A 27,784-nucleotide genomic window follows, 5' to 3' on the forward strand; every position below is an offset into this window, starting at 1 on the left:
GGGGGGCCCCGCGGTTCCTACCGGGCTGGGGGATGGCTGGGGGGGGAGGGAGGAGGATGAGGAAGAGGAAGATGAGGAGGAGGAGGATGAGGAGATGAAGGCTGAGCCACGATCCCATTAAAGAGCTTAAGGCAGCGGGAGGGCGAGGGGCGGCCCCGGGCGGGGCGGGATTAGGGGGGCTCGTTATCCTCCCCCCCCCCGTAATTAGCTCCCTTTTCCCTGCAGGAGGAATCCCCCAGTGCTACCACCCCCCTGCCACCACCCCCTGTCCCCCTGTCACCACCCCGTCCCTGCCACTGCCCTGTCACCTGCAGCGCCCCGGGGTGGGGGACACACCCAGCGCCCCCCAAACGTGGGGTCGCAGCCCCAGAACGGCCCCCCCTGCCCGAGTCACCCCCCGGGGACACTGGGGGCCACGTCCCCACGGCCGGGGGGTGTCACCTGCCACCCCCCCTTATGTAAAGCCACCTCCCCGCGATGCTCCCTGTGTCCCACCCCCGAGCCCTAATCTTTGCCATCTTGGGCTAATTGGATTTCCTGGGTCACATGGCGAGATAAAAAGTCCCCAAATCCCACTGTCAAAAAAAATCAGGTTATCCATGGGGAATTAAGGGCCAGAGCGGGGGGCAGCCGAGCAGGAGCACCCACCGAGCGGCTCTGCCTGGGGCACCCCAAAATCCACGCTCGGGGCCTCCTTTGGGCTCCCTGGTTTCTCGGTTGACCCCCCAGCGCCCACCTCGCCCCCGGGGTGCGCGTTGACTCACCCCGGAGAGCTGGAAAAGCCGGGGGACGTAGAGGAGCTTGTGGCGTTGCTGGAGGAGGAGGACGAAGCCATGGGGAGCGGGGCCAGTGCCGAGGACAAGGAGATGGCAAGAGGTCCAAGGAGCTGGAGAAGAAGCTCCAGGAGGACGCGGATAAGGAGGCCAAGACTGTCAGTTGCTGCTGCTTGGTGAGGGCTGGGGGTGTCCCCGAGGGGTGTCCGATGTCCCCACCCTGGTGGAGGTTGGGGGTGTCCTCAAGGGTTGTCTCGATGTCCCCGAGGGTTGTCCCAAATGTCCCCACACCATTGGTGGGATTGGGACCCCCTGGGCTCCTCCTGTTCCCCCTCGGAGCTGCCACCAGAGGAGAGGTTGTCCCACCACCGGGTGTCCTTGGGGTTGTCCCGATGTCCCCACCCCCCGGAGCCTGGGGGATGTCCCCAAGAGTTGTCCCGATGTCCCCACCTGGTTGGAGGTTGGGGGATGTGAGGATGGGGATTGGGACTCCTCCTGCCCCATCCCTGATCCCCCTCTCCACCAGCCAGCAGAGCTTGTCCCACCCCTGGGTGTCCCCAAGAGTTGTTCCGATGTCCCCAAGGGTTGTCCTGATGTCCCCACCCCAAGGAGGCTTGGAGGGATGGGGGTTGGGACCCCCTGGGCTCCTCCTGTTCCCCTTCGGAGCTGCCACCGGCCAGGAGAGGTTGTCCCACCCCTGGGTGTCCCAAAGGCCGTCCCTGGGAAGAGCTGGAGATGCCATCGGCTCTTGGGGTGGCAGGGACAGAGGGAGGGGACAGGGAGGGGATGGGGACAGCGGGGCTGTGGCACATCCCAGGGGGCAGAGAGAGCCTGGGGACATGGGGGGGTGTCCCCAGGCTCTCCTCTGCACCCCTGGGATGTGCCACAGCCCGCTGACCCCGTGCATGGTACCCCTCCCTCTGTCCCTGCCCCCCCAGAGCAGATGGGATTCAGCTCCTACAGGGACAGGGCTTTGGGACCCCAAGGGGGCAGGGAGTGACCCTGCAGGGCAAGGGGGTGACCCCCTGGGGTACAGGGGTGAGCCCACAGGCCAGGGGGGTGACCCCCCCGTGTCAGGGGTGGCGGCGGGGGCCTTATCCAGGTGGGGGGGCCGGGGGTCAAGGCGATTACCACCCTAATTCTAAGCGGCTTCCTGGGCCACCTAAGCCGCTTACGAGGCACCGCCGGCGCTGCCCGGGGGTGGGTGGGACGGGTGGGACCCCAGGGGACCCTCTCCAGGGGGGGTCCCCACCGCCCCCCGCCACGGTCCCACAGTGCAGGAGGGGGGACAGGAGCGCGGGGACAATGGCAGGAGTCCGGGCGGGGGGGACAGTGGCTCTGGTCCCTCGGGGCGCCCATCGCGGCCCCCCTGAGGTGCCCGTTCCCACCCTTTTCCAGGGGCCGGAGAGTCGGGAAGAGCACCATCGTGAAGCAGATGAAGTGAGTGTGGGATGGGGAGAGGGGACCCCCCCCAGCCCGCGGGCAGGGGGTGGCAGGACCCCCATCACCCCCCCCCTGGTGGCGCCCGGTGACTCTGGGTGCGGGGAGGGCAGGGGGTGCCCTGCGGGGCAGGGGGTGCCCCCCGGGGGGGTGCTGAGGCCGCGGTGCCCCCCAGGATCATCCACCAGGACGGGTACACGGAGGAGGAGTGCATGGAGTTCAAGGCCATCATCTACGGCAACATCCTGCAGTCCATCCTGGCCATCGTGCGCGCCATGTCCACGCTGGGCATCGACTACGCCGAGTCCTCCTGCGCGGTCAGTGCCCCCCAGGGACCCCCCAGGGCCCCCCCAGGGCCCCCCCCAGGGACCCCCCAGGGACCCTCCGAGCCCCCCCGGGGGCAGGGGGCAGGGCTGCCCCCCCGACCTCAGGGTGCTTTGGGGGGGTGAGGGGGCTCCGGGGGGCATCCCATGGGTGGGTGGGGTGACAGGGGGGCCTCAGGATACTCTGGAGGGGCTGAGGGCTCTTGGGGGGCTGAGGTTGATTTGGGGGGTGCTGAAGGTGCTTTGGGGAGCTGAGGGTGCTTTGGGGGGGTTAAGGGTGCTTTGGGGGGTTAAGGGTGCTTTCAGGGGGCTGAGAGCACTTTGAGGGGGCTAAGGCTGCTTCAGGGGGCACCCCATGGGTTAAGGGTGCTTTGGGGGGCTGAGGGCACTTTGAGAGGGCTGAGGGTGCTTTGGGGGGGATCCCGTGGGTGGGGGGGGTGGCGAGGGGGGCTGAGGGTGCTCTGTGGGCTGTCTGTGGGTGGGGAGGGTGACAAGGGGGACCGGGGTGTGCTCCGGGGGGGCTGAGGGTGCTCTGGGGTGGATCCCGGGGGTGGGAGGGTGATGACGGTCCCCCCCCAGGACGAGGGCCGGATCCTGTTCAACCTGGCCGACTCCATCGAGGAGGGCACGATGCCCCCCGAGCTCGTGTCCTGCATCAAGAAGCTCTGGAAGGACGGGGGGGTCCAGGCCTGCTTCGACCGCGCCGCTGAGTACCAGCTCAACGACTCGGCCGCGTAGTGAGTGGGCACGGGGGGCATGGGGGGCAGGGGGCATGGAGGGGACAGGGGATGTAGTCACGGGGGTCATGGGGGGCATGGGGGGGACAGGGGGCATGGAGGGGACAGGGGACAGGGGTCACGGGGGGCACGGGGGGACAGGGGGGCATGGGGGACGGGGGACAGGGGGATCATGGGAGCCGGGGGGCTGGGGGTCTGGGGGCAGCCCCTTGGTGCCAGGTCACAGCCACCCCCCATGCCCACAGTTACCTGAACCAGCTGGACAGGATCACAGCCCCCAACTACCTCCCCAACGAGCAGGACGTGCTGCGCTCCCGGGTCAAGACCACGGGCATCATCGAGACCAAGTTCTCCGTCAAGGACCTCAACTTCAGGTGGGGGGAGAAGGCCCTGCCCCCCCAGGACCTCCCTCCAGGACACCCTCAGTCATCCCCCCCATCATCCCCTCCCTGATCCCTCTTGAACACCCCCAGACCCCACCGTGGGATCCCCCTCTGTGATCCCCCTCCAGGACCCCTCCCATCATCCCCTCCCTGCCCCCCCCCCACGTTTCCCCACCATCAGGACTGGATTTTGGGGTGCCCAAGCCCCACCCCCCCCATCCCACGTTCCGAGGCCCTGGGACCCTGCTGGGGTGGGTGGGGGGTGTGTGACACCCCTGTGTGTGACACCCCCGTGTGTGACACCCCCCTGTGTGACACCCCTGTGTGTGACACCCCCGTGTGTGACACCCCCCTGTGTGACACCCCCCTGTGTGACACCCCTGTGTGTGACACCCCCGTGTGTGACACCCCCCTGTGTGACACCCCTGTGTGACACCCCCCTGTGTGACACCCCCGTGTGTGACACCCCCGTGTGTGACACCCCTGTGTGACACCCCCGTGTGTGACACCCCCCGTGTCCCCCCCCAGGATGTTCGACGTGGGGGGGCAGCGCTCGGAGCGCAAGAAGTGGATCCACTGCTTCGAGGGCGTCACCTGCATCATCTTCTGCGGGGCCCTGAGCGCCTACGACATGGTGCTGGTGGAGGACGACGAAGTGGTGGGTGGGGGTGCCCTGGGGGGCAGGATGGGGGGGGCTCCGAGGGGGCTCCGAGGGGTGGGAACAGCCCCCTGTCCCGTGGGATCGTCGGCCCCCTTCCACAACCCCCCTTCGTGAGCCCATCATTGATCCCCCTCCCTGATCCTCCTCCACAACCCCCCTCTGTGATCCACCCACTTGATTTGCCTCATTGATCCCCCTCCCTGATCCCCCTCATTGATCCTGCTCATTGATCCCCCTCATTGATCCTCCTCCATGACCCCCATCCCCGATCCCCCTCATTGATCCTCCTCCCTGATCCCCCTCATTGACCCCCCTCCCTGATCCCCCTCATTGATCCCTCCCATTGATCCCCTCATTGACCCCCCTCCCTGATCCCTCCCATTGATCCTCCTCCCATTGATCCCCTCATTGATCCCCCTCCCTGATCCCCCTCATTGACCCCCCTCCCTGACCCCTCCCATTGATCCCCCTCATTGATCCTCCCCATTGATCTCTTTCCACAACTCCCCTCCACGATCCCACTCTTTGATCCCCTCCCTGTCCCCTCTCCCATGGAAGGCTGGGAAGTGCAGGAAGTGCGGGAAGTGCCGGTTCCTGCTGGGTTGTTCCCAGGGCAGGTGTTGGGGCTTCCTCTGGATCCCAGATCCCAGGGTTTGTCCATGAGGAAACCCCTCGGGAAGCTCCCGAGCGGCTCCTGGTGTTCCCTGCTCCCAAGAGCCGTCGGAGAACCAAAACACCAGAACAGGGAAGGGCAGGAAGAGCCAGGAGTGGGTGGGATGGAGGAAAATCCAGCCGGGAGGGGCCTCCCTGTGCCCCCCGGGGGAGCAGAGAGGGGACAAGGGGCAGCGCTGGGAATGGTGGCACAGGGACATTATCCAAGGGTGTCCGCCCGGGATTCACCGGCAGAGCCCCGGCAAAGGGCAGAGATCGGAGAGCAGGAATGTGGAACCCCTGGAACGGGGCATTCCTGGGGAGAAACGGGAGCCCAGGGGTGCAGATGAGGAGAGCGGGAGCTGCTCCAGCTCCTCCGGCTTCCCTGGGCATTCCCTGGGATCCAAACACCTCCGGGAGCTGGGGCAGGGTCGGGATCTGCCGTCCTGGGGCATCTCCACGGCCAGGTGGGAGCTCAGCCACGCACAGAAGGAGGGAGGATCCTTCCCACGGGAGCCCTGGGAGCTTTCCCAAGGAGGATGGGGCAGGACCTGGGCTCTGTGCATGGAAAAGCTGCTGCCCTGGGGAGCTGGAGGAGGGAAAACCATCCCTGTGAGCCCCGGAGAACCCCCCAAGGCCAGAGGATCCCCCTTTCCAGCAGGAAAAGCCCCTGGTTGGACTTGGCTCTGCCCGGCTGGATCCCCATCCCCGTGGGATGCCCCGGGATTGTCACACCCAGACTGGAGCTTTTCCTTTTCCCAGCTCCTTCCCAAAGCCTTGGGAGCCACAGCCCAGCAGGAGCATCCCTTGGATGAGGGGAACGGGGCTGAAGGGAATGAGCCCTTTCCCTGCAGGCCATGAGGTTTCCATGGATCACATTCCCACCACCATCCCGGAGGTTTCCATGGATCACATTCCCACCACCATCCCTCCTTCCTTACGATCCCAGGGGGGATCAGGGCATTGTCCTCCCCTGAGGATCCATCTGGGATTTCGGGTGGGCAGGAGGGACTGGGATGGCAGCAGCACCACCCACTGCCGTGGGAAACAGGGAAGGGCTGGTTTTTTGGGAATGGGGGGCTCGGAGGGGGTGTGAATCCCTGACAATTCCCTGCAGAACCGGATGCACGAGTCCCTGCACCTCTTCAACAGTATATGCAACCACAAGTTCTTCGCAGCCACCTCCATCATCCTCTTCCTCAACAAGAAGGACCTTTTCGAGGAGAAGATCAAGAAGGTCCATCTCAGCATCTGCTTCCCGGAGTACGACGGTGAGTCTGGAGCAATCCCGGCATTCCCACCCCCCTGGAGACCCCCCGGAGCAGGGGAGGAGGGGTCATGTGGGCCTGGAGGGGAGGGGATGGGATGGGGAATAAGCAGAGTCAGTTCCATCCCAAAAATTAGGGCTGGGGAAGGGATTGGATGATCAGAATTGGTTCCATCCCCAAAAAGGGGCCAGGGAAGGAGAAGGGGATGAGGATGAGCAGAGCTGGTTCCATCCCAAAAATTAGGGCTGGGGAAGGGATCAGACGATCAGAGTCGGTTCCATCCTGAGAAGGGCTGAGGAAGGGGAGGAGGATGAGGGGGAGGATGAGGATGAGCAGAACCATCTCCATCCCCCTCCCTGGAGGCTGGAGCAGAGAAGGGGAGCACTGTGCCCTCAGGAGGGTGTTTGGAAGGCTGGACACCGGATAAACCCACGTTTGTCAAGTTTTTCCCGGGCGTGGTCACCCCCAGCCCTTCTCCAGAGCTCCTCCCCACGGGAGTGGCTCCAGAATGTTCCCTCCCTCCCTGCACAGGCCCCAACACCTTCGAGGACGCCGGGAATTACATCAAGACCCAGTTCCTGGACCTGAACATGAGGAAGGACGTGAAGGAGATCTACAGCCACATGACCTGTGCCACAGACACCCAGAACGTCAAGTTCGTCTTCGATGCCGTCACGGACGTGATCATCAAAGAGAACCTCAAGGACTGCGGCCTCTTCTGAGCCCGGGAAGGTACAGGGGGAGTGGGGCCGGAAAACTGGGAATGGGGATGCCAGGAATGCAAGGAATCCCAGGAGAAGGGAGGGAAGGGGAGGGCGATGAGCAGAGGAGGCTCGAGCCCATAAAGGGATTGGGGAAGAGGATGAGGATGAGCAGAGCCAGCTCGATCCCAGAGAAAGGGCTGGGGATGAGGGGGATCATCCCAGAAAAGGGCTGGGGAAGGGAGGAGAGGGATGAGGAGGAGGATGAGCAGAGCTGGGTCCGTCCCACAGGATCATGGACTCGTTTAGGGTGGAAAAGACCTCTGAGACCACCGAGTGCACCCTGAACCTGTCCCCCTCCTTGTCCCCCAGCCCAGAGCACTGAGGGCCATGTCCAGGCCTTCCTTGGACACCTCCAGGGCTGGGCACTCCAAACGTCCCTGGGCAGCCCCTGCCAAGGCCTGACCACCCTTTCCAGGAAGAAATTCCTCCTGATGTCCAACCTGACCCTCCCCTGGCACAGCCTGAGGCCGTTCCCTCTCCTCCTGTCCCTTGTTCCCTGGGAGCAGAGCCCAACCCCCCCCTCCTGTCAGGGGGTTGCAGAGCCAGAAGGTCCCCCCTGAGCCTCCTTTTCTCCAGGCTGAGCCCCCCCAGCTCCCTGAGTTCTCCTGCTGCTCCAGCCCCTTCCCAGCTCCATTCCCTTCCCTGGACATGCTCCAGCCCCTCCATGTCCTTCTTGTTCTGGGGGTCCAGACCCGGGCCCAGCCCTGCAGGGGCCCCTCCCCAGTGCCCAATCCCTGCCCTGGTCCTGCTGCCACATCATTCCTGATCCAGGAATGCCAGGATGCCAAGAAGGGCCCCCTGGGCTCACATCCAACCCCCAGGTCCCTTCCTGTCCCCACCCCTGGAGCTCCAGGGGGTTGTTGTGGCCAAAGGGCAGGACCTGGAATGTGGAGTGGTGGAACCTCATCCCCTTGGATTCGGCCCATCCTCATCATCCCAGGGATAAAGGCCAAGGCAAAGGGTGGGATGTGGGATTCCCCATCCTCATCCCCACGGGGATGAAGGCCAAGGTGTCCCTGCCCTGGGGGTGTTTAACTCCCTGTTCTCTCTCCCTTTCCCAGGAAACATTCCCGTCTCTCCGTTCTGCTGAGCAGAGCCAAAGGAAGAACCACCCCCTCCACACGTCACCGCTCCCACTTTTTCTATGACCGCCCCAAATCCGCCTCTTTTCACCCCAAACTAGGAAGGGGCTGAACTCAACGTCCTGCTCCCTTTCGTGGCCATTTCCTCTTTTTTTTTTTTGTTTTTTTTTTTTCCGAGGAAAACTCCCCGTTCTCAGCATTCCACGGGAGGTTTGACACCAAGACACAGCCAGGAATAGGAATATTGAGGGAATTTGGGAGGCAGGGATGGGAATTCCTCCCTGGCCATCCCTCCACAGCCCATTCCTGCCCTTGGATCGGGGCTGGATTCATCCAAGCTGGAATTTCTGGGGGAGGAGGAAGCTGAGTTACCTCCGAGTGGCTCCTGGGAACCCACCCCAGCCCTTCCCGGGAATCGACCCTTTGGCAGGAGAAATCAGGGATTCCTGGGGTTCTCTGGGGCCCTGAATGGTGGGAATTCCTCGGGCAGGAAGGGCTGGGGGAGGGAACCCCCTACTCCAGCCCGGGAATGGGAATGGGCTGGATAAAGAGGAAATGGTTGCTTGAAACATTTTTGTTCTGCTACTTTAGAGCCGCGTTCGCTCTCTCTGTTTGTAAATAATCCATAGGTGATCCCTGGAAATCCCTGGATCCTCCTTTCCCTGCTCCCTGCACAGATCTCCCCTTCCAGCTTCACTTCGGTAGGAAAACACAATAAAGGAATGTGCATGGCCGGAGTGTCCTTCCTTCCCCGCTTCCCAGAGCTTGGATCCAGGGCTGCTTCCCATCCTTTGCACCCATTCCTGGCTCTCTGGATCGCCTGGATCTCTGAATCCCACCTGGATCACCCTGGGGTTGGGAGCTGTGCTCCTGGATGGGGGGGGAAGGGGGTCCCAAACCCAAAAAATTCCTGGTCGGATCACCTGGAAAGGGTTGAATGAGGGAGGGAGGAGGAGTTATCCCATGGAGAGAAGGCTCCAGGAAGGGAATTTGGGGGCAGGGAGAGCTCCAGGGAGCTTGGGAAAAATTCCAAAGGGAATTTAGGGGCAGACAGAGCTCCAGGGAGCTTGGGAAAAATTCCAGAGGAGGGAAACACTCCCTGGAGCTGCTGAGAGCTCCCACAAGGAATTTATCCTGGAATTCTAAGGAAGCATCCCCAGAAAGGTGCCACCTCCATCCCACAGCAGCATCCAGGGCAGAATTCCCACCGGGATCTCAGCAGCCAGATTTGGGCTGTCAACAGGTAAATCCTCCTGCCAAGAATCCCACGGACAACGGGATCCCTGGAATGCTGCAGCACAGCCCAAGTCTTTGGCAGCAGCACGACCCCAGCAGTGGGGGTGGATGGAGCACAGGGAACCTCCCTGTGCCGAGAATTCCACCTCATTCCCATCAAAGAGCACAAGGAATCTCCCCATCCCAACGATTCCCACCCAAGCTCTTCCCTCCCTTCTCCGGCAAAGCACCAAAAACTGGGAGAGCTCCTGGAAAAAGGAAGAAGAAACCGGAGCAAAGGCTTCACTCACCATTTTAATGACTGCCAACAAATCCAACGGATCCGACTGGACACGGACAGGACCGGGAAGAGGGGCTGGATGCAGACAGGGATCAGCAGAGGAACGCACGGAGCGGGCGGGGAAATGTGGGATTTGGCACCACCCGGACAAAGGAAAGGCAAGCTCAGGAAAACCGGGGCTGGGAGGGCCTTGGGAAAGGCAGGACGGGATCATCCCCCCTCCCCATCCCAAAAAACGCCCGGGAATCCGCGGCTCGGGAGCTCGGGAGCTGCAGTTCCCCCCTCGGCTCCGGCCGGGAATGCCAAGCTGGGCATAACACCGGGAATAAACCCCCCCCCCGGAGCCCAACCCTCCTCCTCCTGCCCCAGGAGCCTTTCCCAACCCAGGGCAGCGGGACAGGAATGAGTCACACCGGGAAAAGCTCCCGGGATCCTTCGGGAGCTGCAGGAACAGGAACTCCTGGAATTCCTGCCGGGAGGGACGTGTCCCGCAGGATCTCCACGTGCATAGTTGAGTGAGAGTTGTGTGGTTTTTATTATTCTCTTTTTTTTTTTTATTATTTTAATTATTTTGAACCCGAGGCTGAGAGGAACAAAGGGGAGGGAAGGGGCAGTTTCCTGCCTGGAATAAAAACACCCAAAATAACCTTAAAAATGGAATAACGGGGCAGGTAATGAAGGAAGAGGGAACTACAGAGCCAAGGGCTGGAATGAGGCTGGAATGAGGCTGGAATTCAGCTGGAATGAGGCTGGAATCCAAGGGCTGGATTGGTTGGGAATGGTTGGGATGGTTGGAATCCCACTGGAATCAGGCTGGAATCCCACTGGAAACCCGCTGGAATCAGGCTGGAATTGGGTTGGAATCCCGTTGGAATCCAAGGGCTGGAATCTGGTTGGAATCCCACTGGAATCAGGCTGGAATCCAGCTGGAATCCAAGGGCTGGAATCTATGTGGAATCTGGCCAGAATCAGGCTGCAATCTGCTTGGAATCTTGCTGGAATCCAAGGGCTGGAAGCTGGTTGGAATCCCGCTGGAATCAGGCTGGTATCCCACTGGAATCCCGCTGGAATCAGGCTGGAATCCCACTGGAATCAGGCTGGAATTGGGCTGGAATCAGGCTGGTATCCCACTGGAATCCCACTGGAATCGGGCTGGAATCCCACTGGAATCAGGCTGGAATTGGGCTGGAATCCAGCTGGAATCCAAGGGCTGGAATCAGGCTGGAGTCTGGCTGGAATCCCACTGGAATCCCGCTGGAATCCCACTGGAATCCCACTGGAATCCCGCTGGAATCCACGGAGATCTCTCCATCCAGCGACGCCGGGAGGCTCCACCCCCATTCCGTGATCTCCACCCCCACTCCCAAACCCCCCATTCCCCAAATCCACGTCCCCTCCAACACGAGGTCCCCAGGAAGGAAGGTCGTTGTGCCGGAGCCTCCCGGCGTTCCCGCGGCTCCGCAGCCGTTCCGGGCGCGTTCCCGGCGCATTCCCGGGGCGTTCCCGGCGCGTTCCCGGGGCGTTCCCGGGGTCCCTCAGTAGAGGCCGCACTCCTTGAGGTTGTTCTTGATGATGACGTCGGTGACGGCGTCGAACACGAACTGCACGTTGCGCGTGTCGGTGGCGCAGGTGAAGTGGGTGTAGATCTCCTTCGTGTCCCGCCGCCGGTTCAGCTCCTCGAACTGGCTCTGGATGTAGGCGGCCGCCTCCTCGTACGTCTGGGAGCCTGGGAACGAGGCGCAGATCCCGGGATTTGGGCACGGTACGGGAGGAGGGGGCGGGCAGAGCCCGGGGGGGTGGGGAGGGACTGACAGGGAAGGGGGGATAAAGGGTGGGATGGAGGAGTGGGTGGGAAGGGGCCTTAAAATCATGGAATCGTGGAATGGTTTGGGTTGGGAGGATCTTAAAGGAAAAGAAGGACAAATCACGGAATGGTTTGGGTTGGAAGGACTTTAAATCATGGAATCATGGAATGGTTTGGGTTGGAAGGATCTTAAAGGAAAAGAGGGACAAATCTTGGAATGGTTTGGGTTGGAAGAATCTTAAGGGAAAAGAGGGACAAATTATGCAATCGTGGATTAAAGGAAAAGAGGGACAATCATGGAATGGTTTAGGTTGGAAGGATCTTAAAGGAAAAGAGGGAAGAACCTTGGAATCGTGGTTTGGGTTGGAAGGGACCTTAAAATCATGGAATGGTTGGGTTGGGAAGGATCTTAAAGGAAAAGAGGGAAGAAGCTTGGAATCATGGATTAAGCAAAAGAGGGACAAATCACGGAATGGTTTGGGTTGGAAGGACTTTAAATCATGGAATCATGGAATAGTTTGGGCTGGAAAGATCTTAAAGGAAAAGAGGGACAATCATGGAATGGTTTGGGTTGGAAGGATCTTAAAAGAAAAGAGGGAAGAACCTTGGAATCATGGATTAAGCAAAAGAGGGACAAATGGTGGAATGGACTTCGAAGGACTTTAAATCATGGAATCATGGAATGGTTTGGGTTGGAAAGATCTTAAAGGAAAAGAGGAACAAATCATGGAATCAGGGAATGGTTTGGGCTGGAAGGATGTTAAAGGAAAAGAGGGACAATCATGGAATGGTTTGGGTTGGAAGGATCTTAAGGGAAAAGAGGGACAAATTATGCAATTGTGGATTAAAGCAAAAGAGGGACAGTCATGGAATGGTTTGGGTCAGAAGGGCCCAGAGCAGGACACGGATCAGTCTCCCGGGCTCTAAACTGGAATTTCAATGGAATTCCCATCCTAGCAAGATGTGGGAAACGAGGAGCGACCTCGATCTGCTGGAGGGCAACCCTTGGGGTTGGGATCTGTGGGATGGACAAAGGCTGCTCCCAAAGCTCTCCCAAGGGAACCCTCCTGCACTCCGGGAGCGGGAGGGAAGGAACCGGGGGAAAGGCTGGGAGAGCCCATCCCGGCTCCGGGGATGGCGGTACCTGGATACTCGGGGTAGCAGATGGTGAGGGGGCTCCGGCGGATCTTCTCCTCGAACAGATCCTTCTTGTTGAGGAAGAGGATGATGGAGGTGTCCGTGAACCACTTGTTGTTGCAGATGCTGTCGAAGAGCTTCATGCTCTCGTGCATCCGGTTCTGGAGCGGGACGGACACGGGAGGGATCAGGGAAGGGACACTGAAGTGTCACCTCCTTCCCAGGAGCCCCGGTCCCCCCGGAAGGAGCCCAGGCCAAGGAGGGGGCTGTGGGGACACCCCCAGGCCCGGGAATGTTTGTCACTCCCAGGTGGATCCAGGGAGGAATTGGCCCCAACCCAGGGTGGGTCATGGGGTGGCTCCTGCGGGAAACTCCAGAGGGTTTTCCGTGCCCAGCAGAGCCAAGGGCAGCGGCTCCAGGATGGATCTGCCACCGGCCAAGGCGGAGCCCAGGGAAAGGGAGCCACAGTGGGGCAATTCCCAAGGGACTGACCCATGGAAAGGGACCTGGATTGAGCCCATGGAAGGAGCTGGAGCAGTTCCTGAGGGACTGACCCCATGGAAAGGGACCTGGATTGATCCCATGGAAAGGGATCCAGGTTGGAGCAGTTCCTGAAGGACTGAACCATGGAAAGACTTGGAGCAGCTCCCAAGGGACTGACCCCACGGAAAGGGACCTGGATTGATCCCATGAAAAGGGATCCAGGTTGGAGCAGTTCCTGAGGGACTGATCCCATGGAAGGACCTGGAGCAGTTCCTGAGGGACTGATCTCATGGAAGGACCTGGAGCAGTTCCTGAGGGACTGACCCATGGGAAGGGGCCCACACTGGAGCAGTTGCCGTGGGCCATTCCAGGCGCTCTCAACTCCCCCGATCCTGTGCTCCCACACTCCCACGCTCCCACACTCCCACGCTCCCACACTCCCACGCTCCCACACTCCCACGCTCCCACAATCCCATGCTCCCACATTCCCACGCTCCCACACTCCCACAATCCCATGCTCCCACATTCCCATGCTCCCACATTCCCACACTCCCGTACCATCTCCTCGTCCTCGGCCAGCACCAGGTCGTAGTCGCTGAGGGCCACGCAGAAGATGATGGCCGTGACGCCCTCGAAGCAGTGGATCCACTTCTTCCGCTCCGACCTCTGCCCGCCCACGTCGAACATCCTGGGAAAGGTGGGAGAACCAGCTCAGCCCCCCCGCCCCCGGCATTCCTGGGGGGAATTCGGGGACGAGGCCCGGCTTCCCTCGGGAGAGGGGAGGGGAAATGCCCTTTGCAGCACAGGGGATGTGGAAGCAGAATTCCCGTTTCGTTCAACAGGACACAGGGAATGGCTTCCCGCTGCCAGAGGGTTGGATGGGATATCGGGATATTGGGAAGGAGTCCTTCCCCGGGAGGGTGGGGAGGGGCTGGGATGGAATTCCCAGAGGATGTCCCATCCCTGGAAGTGTCCAAGCCCAGGCTGGATAACCTTGGAGTGCCCTGGGACAGTGGGAGGTGTCCCTGCCCATGGCACTGGATGGGCTTTAATTCCTCTTCCACCCAAACCATTCCTGGATCCTCTGGAGCAGCTCCAAGCTGGAATCACCCCCCAGAGCTCCTGATCCCCCAGGGAATGTGGATTTTTTTCCCTCTCCTGTTTCCTTGGCAACAACCCCTTGGTTTGTCCGGGATCCCCAAAGCTCCTCCCAGGGATTGGAATGAGTGGGAATGTGGTCCCTAGGAGCTCCTGCCAGGAGCCGGGGCGGGATTCCCAGGATTAAGGAAGTGGCTCATGCCCAGAAATCCAACCCGAGCTTCCCAGGCTAGAGCTGCCCCAGGAATTCTGGCAGAAATGGAGTTAATTCCTCATTAAAAGACGAGTGTCCTGGGAGATTCCAACCCTCTGCTCTCCCAGATATTCTGAGGAGAGCCCAGGCTGGAATGGGAATTAATTAATCCAGGTGAAAGTGTTGTTACGGAGTCCTGACGATGGATTTGTTCCATAGGGAGCTGCCCAGGGTGGGATCCCAGGATGCCAAGGCAGGTCCCACCTTCCCTGTCCCACAAACCCCCCTGGACCAGAGGGAAGGTGGGAATCTTGGAGATTCCAGGGGATTCTCCAGGATCCGTGATGGAGGAGAACTCGGCCCATCCGAATTCCAGCCCCTGGGCTCCCTCATTCATGGAATGTCAAGCAGAGTTCCAGGGTTTCCCACAGAAAACATTCTCTCTGGGACGTGCCTGGGGCCCTGCACGTGATCCAGGGTGGGATTGGGAAGGAGCCTCTTCCCTTCATTCCGAAGGAGGGCGGGAGGAGCCTCCAGCCCCGCGGGGTTTGGAAGCACCGGGAGCGGCAGCTGGAGACGCTCCTGCTGATCCATCCCCATGGGATTCCCTGGATGGAATCCAGGAGCTGCAGAGACCCCCCGGAGATGGGAAGGATTTGGGCATCTCTGGGTGAAACTCCGAAGGCAAAACACTGCTGTTCTCCCAGAAAACTGCACGGAAGGTCCCTGCTCCAGGGGATCCAAGGACTGGAGCTGGGAATGTTCCCCTGGAGAAGAGAAGGCTCCAGGGAGACCTTGGAGCCCCTTCCAGGGCCTAAAGGGGCCCCAGGAGAGCTGGAGAGGGACTGGGGACAAGGGATGGAGGGACAGGACACAGGGAATGGCTTCCCACTGCCAGAGGGCAGGGATGGATGGGATATTGGGAGGGAATTCTTTCCTGGGAGGGGGCTGGGATGGAATTCCCAGAGGATGTCCCATCCCTGGAAGTGTCCAAGCCCAGGCTGGATAAACTTGGAGCAACCTGGGACAGTGGGAGGTGTCCCTGCCCACGGCACTGGATGGGCTTTAAGGTCCTTCCCACCCCAAACCAGCCTGAAATTCCATGAAAACCCTGGGATTTTCCACCCAACCCTTCCAAACACAAGCTCTACAGAAGCCACCAGACGCATTTTTAGGGATGTGAGTGGGAAAGGCTCCAAACTGTCGGCACGAACAGGGAAAACTGGGCTGTCCTACATCCACAAACACCACGGGAATTCCCACAGGATCCCCCAGGATCCCAAGCAAGGAATTCCTAAGCAGCAGGAAGGTGGGAAAGAGGGATGGAGCCTCAGCTCCGGGGTTTAGAAGGAATTAGCGCCACAGGAAGGAGCAGGAGGGATCCCGAGCCTGGATCTGGGTCAGGAAGAGGGGACAGGAGAGTCCCATCCAGGCCGGAATTCCCAGAGAACACACGGAGCACCGCGGGAGGGGATACACTCAGTGCCCTCTGAGTGTGGTTTTTTGGGATTGGGGCCTGGAAAAGGAGCAGTCAGGTACCTGTGTGAGTGTGATCCCGAGAGAAAAGCAGCTGGAAAGAACAGAAGAAGGGAAATCAAATCCAACCCTTCCCAGGGAAGGGCAGTGGAACCGGGATCAGGGACCATCCAGGGATTTCCCAGCCCTCCGGAACACAGGGATGGGCTGAGAGTGTCACTCCCTGGAAGTACAGCTCCAATTCCTGTGGTTTTCCCCCCAGGGAAGGACATGAAACCAGGATCAGGGACTATCCAGGGATCTCCCACCACTCTGGGCTGGGATTGTCTCTCACTGGAAATCCAGGTCCTTGAAGGTGAAACGAGTCTCTGCAATTCCCGTGGTTTTCTCCCCAGGGAAAGACAGTTTAACCAGGATCAGGGACTATCCAGGGATTTCCCAGCCCTCTGGGACCCAGGGAAGGGCCGGGACTGTCTTTGGGAATGGCTGGAACTGTCACCCCCTGGAAATCCAGCTCCAATTCCCATGGATTTCAGCCCAGGGAAGGACATTAAACCAGGACCAGGGATTTTCCCAGGATTTCCCAGCCCTCTGGGATCCAAGGAATGCCACTCACTTGAAGTACAGGTCCTTGAAGGTGAAGTGAGTCTCCACGATTCCCGTGGTTTTCACCCTGGTCCGGAGCACGTCCTGCTGGGTGGGGATGTAGCTGTGCTGGGAGATGCGCTCCAGGTCGTTCAGGTAACTGGGATGGGAAAACAGGGATGGGCTCAGGGCCGGGAATCTGGGATTGGGATGGCATTTAGTGCTGGGAGTCTGGGATCGGGAGCAACCTCAGTGCTGGGAATCTGGGATCGGCCTCAGTGCCGGGAATCTGGGATTAGCATGGGAATTAGTGCTGGGAATATGGGATTGGCCTCAGTGCCGATAATCTGGGATCAGATTTGGCATTGGGAATCTGGGACTGAGATCAACCTCAGCGCTGAGAATCTGGGATCAGGATTGGCGTCAGCGCTGGGGATCTGGGATCAGCTTCAGCGCTGGGAATCCAGGATTTGGATCAGTTTCAGTGCCAGGAATCTGGGATTGGGATCAGTTTCAGTGCCAGGAATCTGGGATTGGGATCAGTTTCAGTGCCGGGAATCTGGGATTGGGATCAGTTTCAGTGCCGGGAATCTGGGATCAACTGCACAGGAGCTGCTCCAGCCTGTCCTCCCGCACAGCCAGGGGAAATGCTGGGATTTGGGAACGCCGGGATTTGGGAATGCCAGGATTTGGGATGGATCTGGAGGGGAGCTGAGCTGGGGGAGGGATGTGGAGCTGTGCCAGGCTGGGATCCGTGCCAGGGGGGATCCCTGTGCCTCCCACCCAACCCCAGCCTGCTGTGGATCATTCCATGATCTGGGAATGGATTTCCCAAGGGATGCCCCATCCCTGGAAGTGCCCAAGGACAAGCTGGATAAACTTGGAGCAACCTGGGATAGTGGAAGGCATCTCTGGAAACGGATCTGGAATTGCTCTTCCCACCCAAGCCATTCCAGGCTGAAATTCCACACCATTCCAAGCTTAAATTCCAAACCATTCCAGACTTAAATTCCAAAGCATTCCAGGATGAAATTTCAGACCATTCCAGGCTTAAATTCCAAGCTATTCCAAGCTTAAATTCCAAGCCATTCTAGGCTTAAATTCCAAGCTATTCCAAGCTTAAATTCCAAACCATTCCAGGCTGAAATTCCAAACCACTCCAAGCTTAAATTCCACACCATTCCAGGTTTAAATTCCAAACCGTTCCAGGCTGAAATTCCAAACCATTCCAGGCTTAAATTCCAAGTCATTCCAGGCTGAAATTCCAAGTCATTCCAGGCTGAAATTCCAGACTATTCCAGACTTAAATTCCAGACCATTCCAGGCTTAAATCTCAAACCATCCCAGGCTGAAATTCCCAGCCATTCCAGGCTCTCCCCCGTGCTCCCTGCAGGCAGCCCAGCCCCTCCAGGGTATCCCCCGGGCCCCTCCTGCCCCAGTCCCAGCCCTTCCCGATCCCGGGAATGCTGCGTTCCCTCACTATGCGGCGGAGTCGTTGAGCTGGTATTCCCGGGATCTGCCGAAGCAGGCCTGCACGCCGGGGTCGCTCCAGAGGCGCTGGATGAGCGCGGAGAGCTCGGCCGTCAGCGTCCCCTCCTCGGCACTGCCCGCCAGCACAAACAGCTGCCGGGCGTCGTCCTGGAAAACCGGGAATGAACCGGGAATGAACCGGGAATGAACCGGGAATGAACCGGGAATGACGGCCCTGGAGAGCCCTGGGAGCAGCGGGAATCCTCCCCGTTCCCAGTGTCCAGGGGCTGCTGAGGGGAATCCAGGGCTGAGGGCCCCATCCCGAGGGATCCTGGGACACTCCCGGCCCTGAGGGATCCCTGGATCTTTTCTTGTCCCAAACCCATTCCCAGAACAGAATCCTGGGATGAATCCTGCTGTCCTGAGGGATCCCTGGATACTCCCGGCTCTGAGGGATCCCTGGCTAGTCCCTTGTCCCGAGCTCATTCCCAGCGGGATCCTGGACCCTCCCAGCCCTGAGAGAGTCCCTTGTCCCAAGTCCATTCCCAGGTGGATCCTGGGACACTCCCAGCCCTGAGGGATCCCTGGATCCTCTCCTGTCCCAAACTCATTCCCAGAGTGAGATCCCGGGCTGAGTGCCCCATCCCAAGGGATCCCTGGATCCTCTCTCATCCTGAGCCCATTCCCAGGTGGCTCCTGGCCTCCCAAACCCATTCCCAGCAGGATCCTGGACACTCTCAGCCCTGAGGGATCCCTGGCTAGTTCCTTGTCCCGAGCCCATTCCCAGGTGGCTCCCACATCCCGGGCACTCACAGCCCTGGCGGGATTCCCGAAGGGAATGCGGAGCCGGCCCATGGCCCGGACGATGGCCACGATGGACTGGATGGTGTTGCTGTAGACAACCCCCCGGTACTGCCGGCATTCCTCCTCGGAATATCCGTCCTCGTGGATGATCCTGGAACCACAGAGCATCATTCCCGCTCCCATCCCGCCCATCCTCCTCGGAATATCCGTCCTCGTGGAGGATCCTGCAGCCACAGCACCGTCATTCCCGCCCATCCCGCCGTCCCCCCGAATCCCGGGAATCACTCACTTCATCTGCTTCACGATGGTGCTCTTCCCAGACTCGCCAGCGCCTGGAAAGCACAAGGAATATCCCGCTGGACACAGGGAATTCCAAGGGAAGGGAGGATGTGGGGTTGGGGGGGTTGGAGGAGGAGATTCCTCGGGAATTGCCGCTGGAAGAGCTCCCGGCGTGTCCTCCCCGGGTTTCGGTTACGGCCGCCAGGAGTTCACCCGCTGGAAAACCTTGGAATTCCAGAATTCCAGAGGTGCCTGGTGGATTTATCCCTCCCCAAAGGGCTGCTCCAGCTGCTCCCCGCACGGTTGAGCCAGGCGGGAAAGGTGGGAAGAACCCACTGGATCCAACCAGATTCCAGCACTCCTTGGCATTCCCAGGAATCCCCACCCTGGTCTTGAAACCCAAGAAAAAGATCTGGGAGAGATTTCCAGGCAGAAATGGGGTCAGGAGCTCCGGGAACATCTCGTGGAACAGGGAGGATGTTCCAGGGGGAAAAGCCAAGGAGAGGCATCCCGGGAAACTCAGAGCCCCCCTGGGAGGAGAATCTCAGGAAAAGGGGACCAGGGATCCCTCGGGATCCTCCTCAACTCCCAGAATCCCTTGGAACATCCCAGGGATCCCTCAGGACCCTTCTGAGCCCTTCCAGGATCCCTTGGGATCCCCCTAAGAGCAGAAGAACCCCTCAAAAAAACCCCCTGAGACCCCCAGTGCCCCCCAAAAACTCCCCCCTAAGAGCAGAAGACCCCCAGTGCCCCCCCAGAGACCCCCAATGCCCCCTCAAATCCCTCCCTGACCCCCCCATTCTCCCCCAAATCCCCTCCTGAGGCCACGAGACCCGAGTTTCTCCCTCCCCAAACCCCTTCCTCAGGCTGGAGACCCCCGTTGCCCCCCCAGATCCCCCCATTCCCCCCCGTGCTCACCGAGCAGCAGCAGTTTCACCTCCTTGGCCGCTTTCTCGCCGTCCTCGCGGAGGTTCCTGTCGATCATTTTGCTCCGCTCCACCGCCGCCTTGTCCTCGGCGCTCAGCGTGCACCCCATGGCGGCGGCGGGGCCGCCGGGCCGGGAGCGGGGCCGGGATTTGGGATTTGGGGATTGGGGTTTGGGATGAGGGCCCGGGCGGCTCCTCAGGCGGCGCCGGATTTCCTGTGCCGGGCGCGGGGCACGACGGGAAATGGAGTTCCGAGACGCGGCACCGAGGGGTGTGATGGGAAATGGAGTTCCCGGGATGGCAGGGAGAGGCACTCCCGCCTCGGTCCCGCGGGAAAACGAGGGCTTTGCTTCGGGGATTGGGATCAAGGATTGGGATCGGGAAAAGGGATCGCGATCAAGAGCGCGATCGGGGCGGGGCCGGAGCGGCCTCAGCCCGGGCAGCTCCGGAGGCCATGACGGATTTCCTGTCCCGGGCGCGGGGCATGATGGGAAACGTAGTTCCAAGCATGAGAAGGAGAGACACTTCCTCCTCGGTCCCGTGGGGGAAAGGAAGGCTCCACTTCTGGGATCGGGATCAGGGATCGGGATTTGGGATCAAGGACCGGGGCGGGAGCTGCCTCGGCGCGGGCAGCTCTGGATTTCCGGTGTCGTGCGCGGGGCACGACGGGAAATGTAGTTCCTGGGGACGGGAGGGACAGGCACTTCCGCCTCGGTACCGCGGGGCATGATGGGAAACGGGGCATTTCCGCCCTGGTGCCCGAGGGTTGCCGGGAGTTGTAGTCCCCGCGGGGCGCGGGGGAGCCCATGGCAGCCCCAGACCCCTCAGACCCTCCCCCAGACCCCTCAGAACCCCCCAGACCCTCCCCCAGATCCCTCAGAGCCCCCCAGACCCTCTCCCAGACCCCCCGTGGCGGCAGCGATGAGGACCCCGCCCCCCCTCAGGGAGCGCTGTGGGACCCCCAAACCCCCCCAGTGGGGGTGAGGACCCCGCACCCCCCATCCCGTGAGTGCCAGGGGACCCCCCCCAACGCCCTGCAGGGTGACAAAGACAACCCCCCCCACCCCAGGGGGCATCGAGGGATCCCTCACACCCCCCAGCCGTGACGACCCCCCAAGGCGCACGGTGGGACCCCCCCAATCCTTCACAGCACCGAGGACCCTCCACCCCAGTGACCATCGTGGGACCCCTAAACCCCCCCAGCCATGAGGACCCTCCCCCACCCCGCGATCTCTGTGTCCCCCCCCCCATCGAGTGACCGGGACCACCTCTCCCCTCACAGCCACATTTACCCGCGACAAACCCCCCAAAAACGCTACAGCCCCGCCCTTCCCGACCCCCCGGGGGGATTCACCCACCCGCCATCGCCCCCTCCCCACTCCCCCCCTTCCCCCCCGTCCTCCCCCACCTGCCCCGGGATGCGAAAATCCACGGGGGGGAAAGTGGGGGGCGCGTCCCGTTTGGGGACGGCCGAGGGACCGCCGCCCCCCCAGAGGGGTGACAGGGACGGGGAGGGCAGGTCCCGTTTGGGACCCCCGACCCCCCACAGGGGTGACAGGGACGGGGGGGGCAGGTCCCGTTTTGGGGTGCCCGGGATGGGGGGCAGGTCCCGTTTGGGGCCGTCTGGGGTGGGGGCCGGGTCCCGTTTTGGGGTTCCCGGCGGGGGCAGGTCCCGTCTGGGGGTGCCCGGGGGGGGCTCGGGGGGTCTGCCCGTGCTCTGCAGGAACTGCAGGAAGTTCTCCTGGATGGAGCCCTCGCGGCTGGGCAGGCGCAGCCCCTCCTCGGGGGGCTGCTTGAGGAGGGTGGCCACGAGCCGGCCCAGCTCGGCGCGGATCTGCCGGTTGAGGCAGCCGTAGAAGAAGGGGTTGGACGTGAAGCAGCAGAACCCCAGCCAGGTCACCACGGTCTCGGCCGCGCCGCCCCCCCGCGCCCCCCCCAGCGCCGCGTAGAGCTGGAAGGAGAAGAAGGGCAACCAGCAGAGCAGGAACTGGCCCCCCACGGCCAGCGGCACCGCGGCCGCCTTGCCCCCCCCCGCGCCCGGCGTCCTGTGCGGGGTGCTGCGGGGGGCTCCCCCCGGGCACGGGGGGGTCACCATCGGCGAGCGGCTGCTGAGCGAGGCCGAGCGCCGGCGGGCCGGGGGGGGGGTCTCCAGCCAGGTGGGGAGGGGGCCGCGCTGGGCGGCGGCCACGCGGGCCACGCGGAACATGGCGCAGTAGGTGAGCACGATGACGAGCAGCGGCAGCGCGAAGTAGAAGGCGGCGAGGAACGCCACGAACACCAGGCAGGGCGCGCCGGGGCTCCACTGCAGCGAGCAGCCCGGCGCGGGGGGACGCTCGGGGGGGGACAGCCAGCCCAGCACCGGCACCACCGAGGTGGCCACGGCCTTGAGCCACACGGCCGCCAGCACCCCGGCCACCAGCGTGGGCGTCATGTGCGCCTCGTAGCGCAGCGGGTGCACCACCGAGTAGTAGCGCTCCAGGCTGAGCGTGGAGATGGAGAGGATGCACACGGAGCTCAGGCACACCAGCAGGAACAGGTAGACGCGGCACAGCCCCGGCGAGCCCCCCAGCGCCGAGCCCACCAGCATCTCCAGCGGCATCAGCGTCAGCGCGGCCACCAGGTCCACGAGGCACAGGTGGAGCACGAAGACGAACTTGCGCAGCGCGGGGGTGCGGGCGATGACCCCCACCACGGCCGCGTTGCCCACCAGCGCCGTCAGGTCGAGCAGCACCATGAAGAGCAGCCCCACGGCCCGCGCCGCCCCCCCGCCGTCCTTGGCCTTGCCCTCGGCGCTGCCGTTGTTGGGGGGCCGGGCCCCCCCTCCTCGGGAGCCGTTCCAGCCCCACGGGGAGGGCAGGGAGGGCTCCATCCTGCGCTGGGCATCGCACGGGGGGCTCACATCGCTGGGGGGGTCTGCTCAGAGCACCCAAAGGTGCCCCCCGGTCACGCTCATCTGGGGAGTCCTCGCAGAGGGGGGGACCTGGGGGGAGGGGGAGCGGTCAGAGGAGGGGGGAAAGCCCGGGGGGGCCCCTGAGAGCGGAGCTGAGACCCCCCAACTACACCCCCCACGGGCCTTTGGGGACCCTGGGGGACCCCTGAGAGCCATGGGAGGGTCACAGCTGAGCTGGGGGGAAGGTGGAGCTGTCAGGGGGGTACGGGGGGAGACCCTGGGGGACCCCTGAGAGCTGAGCTCAGACCCCCCAACTGCAGCCCCCGGGTACCTGGGGGAGGTGGAGGTGTCCGGGTGGGGACACAACCCTGGTGGGACCCCTAACAGCCCGGGGGGGTCACAGCCGACCCCTTAGAGCCATGGGGGGGGCTCAGCTCAGTTGTGACCCCCACCCACAGCTCCAGACATGGGGGGGAGCTTTGGGGGACCCTTGAGATCTATGGGGGGGTCACAGCTGAGCTGGGGGAAGGTGGAGCTGTTGGGGGGCGGGGAGTGAGACCCTGGGGGACCCCTGAGAGCTACGGGGGGCCTCAGCTCAGTTGTGATCCCCCCACCCACAGCCCCGGGGACCTGGGGGGAGGGGGAGCCCTCAGAGGGGGTGAGAGAGAGGCGGGTCTCACAGAGAGGTGACACAACCCCGGGGGGGACCCCCAAGAGCTGAGCTGGACCCCCATCTGCAGCCCCCGAGGACCTGGGGCTGTCAGGGGGGGTGGTGGAGACCCTGGGGGGGGCCCCGAGTGCCGAGGGGAGTTCAGCCCACCCTGAGAGCCCGGGGGGGGTCACAGCTGAGCTGGGGGGAGGTGGAGCTGTTGGGGGGGGGGGGGGGGACACAGCTCTGGGGAGACCCCCAAGTGCAGCCCCCAGGTGGAGCTGTTGGGGGGGGGATCGAGGCCTTGGGGGGACCCCTGAAAACCCGCGGGGGGGGTCACAGCCGCCCCCTGAGAGCCATGGGGGGGGCTCAGCTCAGCTGTGACCCCCCACCCACAGCCCCGGGCCCCGGGGGGGAGGGGGAGCCATCAGAGGGGGGTACCTTTGGGGGACCCCTGAGAGCCCTGGGGGGGTCTCAGCTCAGCCGTGAACGCCCCCTAGCCCCCATCACCCCCGGGCCCTCTACACGACCCCCCCCAGCCCCCTCCCCCACCCAAAAGCCTCGTTCCCCCCAAAAATGAGCAATTCCGGGGGAAACCCCCCAAATTCCGACGTTTCAACCCAAACCACCCCAGCGGGGCCCCCCACGGGGGAGACCCTAAGAATGGGGGGGGGTCCCCAGTCCCCCCCCACAAGCGGGTTCACCCCTCGGTGCTTCCCGGGCCTTGTGTGACCCCCCCACGCCGAGCTCCGCGCGGGGAACGGGGGGGCCACGGCGGGGGGGATTTGGGGGCCACCCCAGACCCCCCCCCCTTCCCGGGTGTTCCCAGCGGGGCGGGGGCCGCGAGGGGAGGGAATGGGGGGCGGTGATGGAATGGGGGGCGCAGCCGCGGGTCCCCCCTCCCCTTTCCTCCCCATCACCCCCGGGGGGGGTCGAACACCCCCCTTTTCCCCCGGTGGGGGGGTCCCATCACCCCCTCCCCGCACTCCCCCCCATCCCTTTTCCCCCTCGCCGGGCATCGCCCCTGCGGGGCCGCTCGACCCCCTCCCCGCACTTACCCGGGGGGGAGGGGGCTTCCCGAGGGCGGGGGGGGTGTCCCCGGGGCCGGGGGGGTGCAGGGGGGGTCCCCGGGGCGGCGGGGGCTGCTCGGGGGCCGCGGCGGCGGCGGCGGCGGCGGGGGCTGCTCCGCTCCGCCCGCCCGCAGGGTCCTAGCGCCGCCTGCCCGCCCGCCCTACAACCCCCCCCTCGTTCACCGCCGCCCCCCCAAGCAGCCCCGGAGGGGGGGACCCCAATGTGCGCCCCCAGAGCGGGGGGGGCGGACGCCCCCCCCGCTCTGGGGGCGCACATTGGGGCTCCCCCCCCCGGGGCTGCCGCGCTCGCCTCTGTGTCCCCAAAAAGGGTGGGGGGTCCCTTTTTGGAGTGGGGGGGGAATTGTGACAAGCGACCCGGAGGGGGGGGGTGTGACGCGGTGCCCCCCCCCCGCGCGTCACGTGCCCCGGCGTGACGGGGGCGCCCAAAAATAACCCCACCCCAAAAATAAACCCCCCCCGCGGCACCTCGGCTGAACCCGGGAAAATTCCAGGGCCCCCCCGGGAAACGGCGGGAACCCCAAAACCTGCCCTCCCCCCCCCCGTGCCCGTCATCTGGGCACCCCAGGACCTCAGCACCCTGGCACCCCGGGATCCCAGCCCCCAAGCACCCCAGTGTCCCAGCACCCAAAATCTGGGCACCCCTCTGTCCCAGCACCCCAGTACCCAAAATCTGGGCACCCCGCTGTCCCAACACCCCAGCACCCAAAATCTGGGCATCCCTCTATCCCAACACCCCAGCACCCAAAATCTGGGCACCCCAGTGTCCCAACACCCCAGCACCCAAAATCTGGGCACCCCTCTATCCCAGTACCCCAGTACCCAAAATCTGGGCACCCCAGTGTCCCAGCACCCTGGCACCTCAATGTCCTGGCACCCCATTGCCCCCCAGTCTCAAGGCATCAACACCCCAGCACCCATCATCTTGGCACCCCTCTGTCCCAGCACCCCAATACCTCAGTGTCCTGGCACCCCAGCACCCTGCCCCAAGGGTGGCACACCCTGGCACCCCAGTACCTCAGCACCCCACACCCTGAAACTGTCGGCACCCCAATATCGGGGTACCCCAGTGCCCCAGCACCTCAATACCTCAGCACTCCGGCACCCAGTGCCCCCCACCCTGGCACTGCTGGCACCCCAGGGCCCAGTGCCTTGGCACCCCAATACCCCAGCACCCCAGTACCTCAGTACCCCAGTACCTCAGTACCCTGGCACTCAGTGCCCCAGTACCCAGTGTCCAGGTACCCCAGTGCCCATTATCTTGGCAGCCCAGAACCCCAGCACCCCAATACTCCAGGACTGCAGCACCCTGACACCCAGTGCCCCGGGATACCCCCATCCCAGCACCCTGTACCCCGGGATACCCCTATGTGGGGGCACACACATGGGGGGGCATACCCATGTAGGGGGGCACATGCATGTCCTGAGGTGTGCATGCACGTGTTCGGGGGCACACACATGTGTGGGCACATACGTGTCATGGGGTGTGCACACCCATGTAGGGGGCATACACGTGTCCTGTGGTGCACACACACGTGTTTGGGGGCACACACACGTGTTTGGGGGCACACACGTTTGAGGGGCACACACCCATGTTGGGGGGCACACACCCATGTTGGGGGCACACACCCATGTTGGGGGCACACAGCCGTGTTGGGGGCACACAGCCGTGTTGGGGGCACACACACCCATGTTGGGGGTGTGTAGGGGGGCACACACCCATGTTTGGGGGCACACACACATGTTGGGGGGGCACACACACCCATGTTGGGGGTGTGTAGGGGGGCACACGCCCGTGTAGGAGGGCACACACCCATGTAGGGGGGCACACGCGTGTCCCGTGGAGCGCACACGTGTGATGGTGCTGCTGCCACACGCGTGTGCCCCCCTCCAGCCCGGCCCCCCCGCGCCCCCCAAGGTGCCCCCGCGCCCAGAGCCGGGGGGTCGGGCAGGGATTAATCCCGGATTAAAGCGGGAACACGGGGACGATCCAAGGACAGAATTCCCCGGGTGGTTCCGCGGGACCCCCGGCCCGGGGGGTTTGGGGTGCGGGGAACAGGGCGAGGGGGGACCCCCTGTCCCGTGTCCGGGGGTCCCCTGGAATTCCCACCCCCCCTTTCCCATAAAAAGCTGCCTCATCCCAGCACGGTTTGTTCCGGCTCTTTTCCCTCTAATTTTGGACCCAAAATCCGGCACAAATGTTTGGAGCTAAAAATACTCCCGGGAGGCAGAGCCGGGGGGGGAGGGGCACCGGGAGGGTGGGGGAGGGCACCCGAGGGGGGAACCGGGGGGGGCCTCCATCCCAGGGGGGTTGGGATGGGGTCAGGAGGGGGGATTTGGGGTGGAATGGGGGCTGTGGGGCTGGGGCTGGGATGGGAAGGAATGGGATGGGATGGGATGGGATGGGATGGGATGGGATGGGATGGAATGGGATGGGATGGGATGGGATGGGATGGGATGGGATGGGATGGGATGGGATGGGATGGGGATGAAGGCCAGGATGCAACGGGATGGGATGGAGGATTGGGGATGGAGACAGGGATGGGGATGAGGATGGGAACAGGGATGGGCATGAGAACCAGGATGGGATTGGATGGAATGGGGACGAGATGGGATGGGGATGGGAACAGAGGACAGGGATGAGAATGAGGATGGGAGGGAATGGGGATGGGGGACAGGGCAGGGATGGGATTGGAGGGGATGGGGGGGGAATGGGGATGAAGAGGGGGATGGGGATTAGGATGAGGATGGGGATGATGGGAATGGGGACAGGGATAAGAACGAGGATTACGATGGGGGACAGGGATGGAGATGAGGACTGGGAGAGGGATGGGGACAGGGATGAGGGCAAGGATGAGATGGATGGGATGGGGATGAGGATGAGGACAGGGATGGGATGGGGATGATGGGGATGGGGATGTGGGATAGCGTTGGGGATGAGGATGAGGACAGGGACAGGGATGGGATTGGGATGATGGAGATGGGGACAGGGACAGATGTCGATAAGGATGGGGATGGAGAGGGGGATCAGGATGGAATGGGAGAGGGACAAGGATGAGGATGGAGACGGGGTTGGGGATGGAGAGGGGGCCAGACCCGGGTCCGATGGGTCCCGGTGATCCCGGGTGGTCCCGGGTAGTCCCGGTGATCCCGGGTGGTCCCGGTGATCCCGGGTGATCCCGGGTGGTCCCGGTGGGTCCCGGGTGGTCCCGGGTGGTCCCGGGTGATCCCGGTGGTCCCGGGTGGTCCCGGGTAGTCCCGGTGATCCCGGGTGGTCCCGGTGATCCCGGGTGATCCCGGGTGG

The 27,784-nt window shown here is 62.9% G+C and overlaps 3 protein-coding genes across 5 annotated transcripts; 1 reads left to right on the forward strand and 2 right to left on the reverse strand.

Moving 5' to 3' along the window:
- Positions 1 to 2,132: 2,132 nt before the first annotated feature.
- On the forward strand, positions 2,133 to 8,816 carry GNAT2 (G protein subunit alpha transducin 2). 2 transcript variants are annotated; one of them, XM_064635669.1, is made up of 8 exons: positions 2,133 to 2,213; positions 2,389 to 2,530; positions 3,116 to 3,273; positions 3,519 to 3,647; positions 4,185 to 4,314; positions 6,086 to 6,239; positions 6,768 to 6,968; positions 8,062 to 8,164. In XM_064635669.1, the coding sequence occupies exons 1-7, from the start codon at positions 2,209 to 2,211 to the stop codon at positions 6,956 to 6,958; spliced, it is 909 nt and encodes a 302-aa protein (XP_064491739.1). In that variant the 5' UTR covers positions 2,133 to 2,208; the 3' UTR covers positions 6,959 to 6,968; positions 8,062 to 8,164. The 2 variants fall into 2 exon arrangements, with proteins under 2 accessions (XP_064491739.1, XP_064491740.1); XM_064635670.1 differs by lacking the exon at positions 3,116 to 3,273 and having other exon boundaries at positions 8,062 to 8,816.
- Positions 8,817 to 9,599: 783 nt separating this feature from the next.
- Positions 9,600 to 20,631, reverse strand: GNAI3 (G protein subunit alpha i3). Its single transcript, XM_064635668.1, has 8 exons — positions 19,846 to 20,631; positions 18,938 to 18,980; positions 18,658 to 18,799; positions 17,855 to 18,012; positions 16,406 to 16,534; positions 13,581 to 13,710; positions 12,547 to 12,700; positions 9,600 to 11,324 (listed from the first exon to the last, which is right to left on the reverse strand). The coding sequence occupies exons 1-8, from the start codon at positions 19,961 to 19,963 to the stop codon at positions 11,134 to 11,136; spliced, it is 1,065 nt and encodes a 354-aa protein (XP_064491738.1). The 5' UTR covers positions 19,964 to 20,631; the 3' UTR covers positions 9,600 to 11,133.
- Positions 20,632 to 21,109: 478 nt separating this feature from the next.
- Positions 21,110 to 24,590, reverse strand: GPR61 (G protein-coupled receptor 61). 2 transcript variants are annotated; one of them, XM_064635661.1, is made up of 2 exons: positions 24,451 to 24,590; positions 21,110 to 22,833 (listed from the first exon to the last, which is right to left on the reverse strand). In XM_064635661.1, exon 2 carries the CDS (start codon positions 22,720 to 22,722, stop codon positions 21,169 to 21,171), a length of 1,554 nt encoding a protein of 517 aa, XP_064491731.1. In that variant the 5' UTR covers positions 22,723 to 22,833; positions 24,451 to 24,590; the 3' UTR covers positions 21,110 to 21,168. The 2 variants fall into 2 exon arrangements, with proteins under 2 accessions (XP_064491731.1, XP_064491730.1); XM_064635660.1 differs by having other exon boundaries at positions 24,447 to 24,590.
- Between the last annotated feature and the right edge of the window lie 3,194 nt (positions 24,591 to 27,784).

Source organism: Pseudopipra pipra, chromosome 25, assembly GCF_036250125.1.
Source record: "Pseudopipra pipra isolate bDixPip1 chromosome 25, bDixPip1.hap1, whole genome shotgun sequence".
In the NCBI taxonomy this organism is placed as follows: domain Eukaryota; kingdom Metazoa; phylum Chordata; class Aves; order Passeriformes; family Pipridae; genus Pseudopipra; species Pseudopipra pipra.